This window comes from Notothenia coriiceps, unplaced genomic scaffold (assembly GCF_000735185.1).
Source record: "Notothenia coriiceps isolate Sejong01 unplaced genomic scaffold, NC01 NC01_scaffold00001973, whole genome shotgun sequence".
Taxonomy (NCBI): Eukaryota; Metazoa; Chordata; class Actinopteri; order Perciformes; family Nototheniidae; genus Notothenia; species Notothenia coriiceps.
In genome coordinates, this window is record NW_011334674.1 from 1 (window position 1) to 3,272 (window position 3,272).

The 3,272-nt window shown below is 39.7% G+C and overlaps 1 protein-coding gene across 1 annotated transcript; it reads left to right on the forward strand.

The window, feature by feature from the left end:
- Positions 1-532: 532 nt before the first annotated feature.
- On the forward strand, positions 533-3,268 carry LOC104964926 (nucleolar RNA helicase 2-like; the record flags this gene model as incomplete). The annotated part of the gene is made up of 7 exons (XM_010793842.1): positions 533-767; positions 1,077-1,222; positions 1,482-1,631; positions 1,856-2,017; positions 2,446-2,565; positions 2,892-2,965; positions 3,187-3,268. Coding segments are annotated over 7 exons (969 nt in total), but the record flags the coding sequence as incomplete, so codon positions are not given.
- Positions 3,269-3,272: the final 4 nt, after the last annotated feature.

A 3,272-nucleotide genomic window follows, 5' to 3' on the forward strand; every position in this document is an offset into this window, starting at 1 on the left:
GCCATTACTGAGCTCACGAAGTCTCGCAAAATATCGCAACTGCTCGCGAGATCTGTGTGACGTCAAGGGAAGCTGGCTTAGACATAGTGGACACTGACAGCGTGGGATGCTGGTTGCCATATTTGGTAGTGTAGCTAAGCTAACTCCTTTGTATGTATGGTGATATAGCGTCTGCCGAAAGAGCAACACTTCACCCAGACAATGTCAATATGCTGTTGTTCTTGAACAAGAACATATAGACTTGTACTCTTGCATATTGAGTCTTGTATGTACATCACTATGTATGTAGTTGTGTTGTGTAGTTAGTAACACATGTAGAGTTCTAGAAAAGACATGGTGTAGACACAAGTTGGAAGGGGGCACAATAAACCTGACGAGTTTGAATTTGAGTTGATTATGAGTTTATTTTCAATTGATAATTAGCTCACAATAAGTTCACTTTAGTTACTCACACAACTTGACACAAGAACCTGAACCTCTGGACTTGAGTCCGGACCTGAACCTGAATGTGAGTCCAGGTACACAGCACTAGTTGTCACATATCAAAATAATAATTTCTCCTCTACTCTCTTCCCGTCTAGTTGAAGCAATACGTAATGGTATCGATATTTTGATTGGCACCCCTGGTCGCATCAAAGACCATCTCCAGAACCAAAAACTGGACCTCTCCAAACTGAAACACGTTGTTCTCGATGAAGTGGACCAGATGTTGGACATGGGTTTTACTGAACAGGTTGAAGAAATTTTGTCTTCTTCATATGAGAAAGGTAAAGGAAATCTGTGAATGTTTTGCAATGAGTGTTAATATTCATGTATGTGTATAGGCCCCTGAGACATTTAGTTACAACATTTAGATTTTTCAAATCTTTATAAGATAACTTGCCTCCTGCAATTTGGTTTTTACACTCGTTTATACTCTAATTTCTATTAAAAGCCTTATTCATTATTCAGCCCTTGTGTATAAGGAGTGTTACAATTTGGATTTGTGTATCATATGTTAAAGTAGATAACAAATTCATTAAAGTGCGGTCATGTATGTAAAGTTAGTAAAAACCTGTGTGTGTGCTCCTCTCCAGACTCCCCCTCCAACCCCCAGACTCTTCTCTTTTCGGCCACCTGCCCCGCCTGGGTATACCAGGTTGCCAAGAAATACATGAGACCAGAATGCAAACATGTGGATCTGATCGGCAAGAGCACACAGAAAGCCGCCACAACTGTAGAGGTAAGTGTGTGAAGCTGGCTGAGGTGCAATATAACAAGCGGTAAAGCATCCTTAATTCTTAGGCTCAGTCCTTGTAAAGATGCTTGTAAGCAGAGATGGTCATATTAATTAAAACTGTTAATTATCTTTTTATCCATGAAAGTTAATTTGCAGATAAGATTGCTGTATTTCTTATCAACTCAACAAATATGATTTATATGTATCTCTTCTTACTCCCATCTTTCACTCCTTTTTTCTTCCCGTGTCCTTTCCTCTGTAGCATCTGGCCATAGCGTGCCACTGGTCTCAGCGAGCAGCCGTGATCGGTGATGTGATCCAGGTTTACAGCGGCACCCATGGCAAAACCATATTGTTCTGTGAGACAAAGAAAGATGCCAACGAATACTCCTTAGATACATCCATCAAACAGGTAGACACAGGCACTGAAATGCTTATACGGGCCACAGAACAGTTTTTGGAAAGTCAAATTCATTCAAAACACTTTTCATTAATTTGTTTACCAGTTTATCTGCCTACTGTTTATCACCTTACTACTTATATTTTTGAGTCTATTTTTGTGTCAATTCAGCAATACCACTATGAATAAGCAAGCAAATGTGTAATGCTTCATTTCTTATTTTATTTTGTGATCAGAGTTGCCAGGCCCTCCACGGGGATATTCCTCAGAAACAGAGGGAGATCACGCTGAAGGGGTTCAGAAATGGCGTTTTCGAGGTTCTGGTTGCTACCAATGTTGCAGCCCGTGGATTGGACATCCCTGAAATCGACCTGGTGATCCAGTGTTCTCCACCCAAGGTGTGATATTTACAAGAGTTTCACAGCATATAACACATTTTTTGTTTTACTGGGGACGTTATTTACAATGTTGTTTTTAATTAATCATTTGAACTGAACACAAAAGCTACAATGTTTTAGGGTGCAGATTTTGATCGATACTCTAAAAAACATCAAAACATTCCCAAGTGCAGATTTTCACTTTTTTTCAATGTTTTTATCATGCAAGTTGATTCAAGATTCAAAGGTTTTATTGCCATATGCAAACAGTTACAGTGTAGGAATGGCAATCAAATTCTTCTGACCTGAGCTGCTCCAACAATGCAAAAAAATCCCTTGCCGCCTTAATGTTAACAACACACTTTCTTAGTAATGGTGTTAAAATATGAATCATTAACGGCTGCCTCCTTTACCAGTTCTGAAAGTGTTTCTCTCTCTGTGGTTGCTAGGATGTGGAGTCGTACATCCACCGTTCAGGACGTACAGGCCGAGCGGGCATGACCGGAGTCTGCATCTGTTTCTACCAGAGGAAAGAGGAGGACCAGCTGCGCTACGTGGAAAACAAAGCAGTAAGTGTCTTTTAAAAAAAAAAAAGTAAAAGACAAGAATGGCATGAGAGTGAATGGTTTTGGTGGTTCTGAAATGTTTCAAAAACAATGCGTTCGATTACATCTTTGGGGGATGGGCGTGTCACATAGAAGAAAGGGGGGGATCAAAAGTAGAGAAGATAGAAAAGAAGGGATAGGTTTTTTTATTAGAGAAGCAAGCGTTGAGGAGGATGCTGCTTTTGAAAACTGTGCATTTTATAGACAAAGATATTCAGATATTCTATGCAATTTGTGCTTCAGATGTTTTTAGATTAAGTCTCAACCTTTTTTATTTTGTATTATTCCAGGGTATCACATTCAAAAGAGTCGGCGTTCCTACTGCCAACGATATCATCAAGTCATCAAGCAAGGATGCCGTCAAGTAAGTCATTCTGTAGTGCGAGAGCCCAGTGCAACCGTATACTCATAGAAGTTTAAAACTTCTGTAATTGATTACTATTTGAAACTTTAGACTGCAAGCCATGACATTTGGTTAATAATACTGACTTCTATCAGGATTTGGGAAACTTACAATGTTTACATAGACTTTAAACAAATCTTAATTATTAGATAGTTCTAAGTTTGTTTCTGTATTGTGTCCAGGCTTCTGGACTCGGTCCCAGTTACTGCCATCGGGTACTTCAAAGCGTCGGCGGAGAAGCTGATCGAGGAGAGAGGAGCCGTCGATG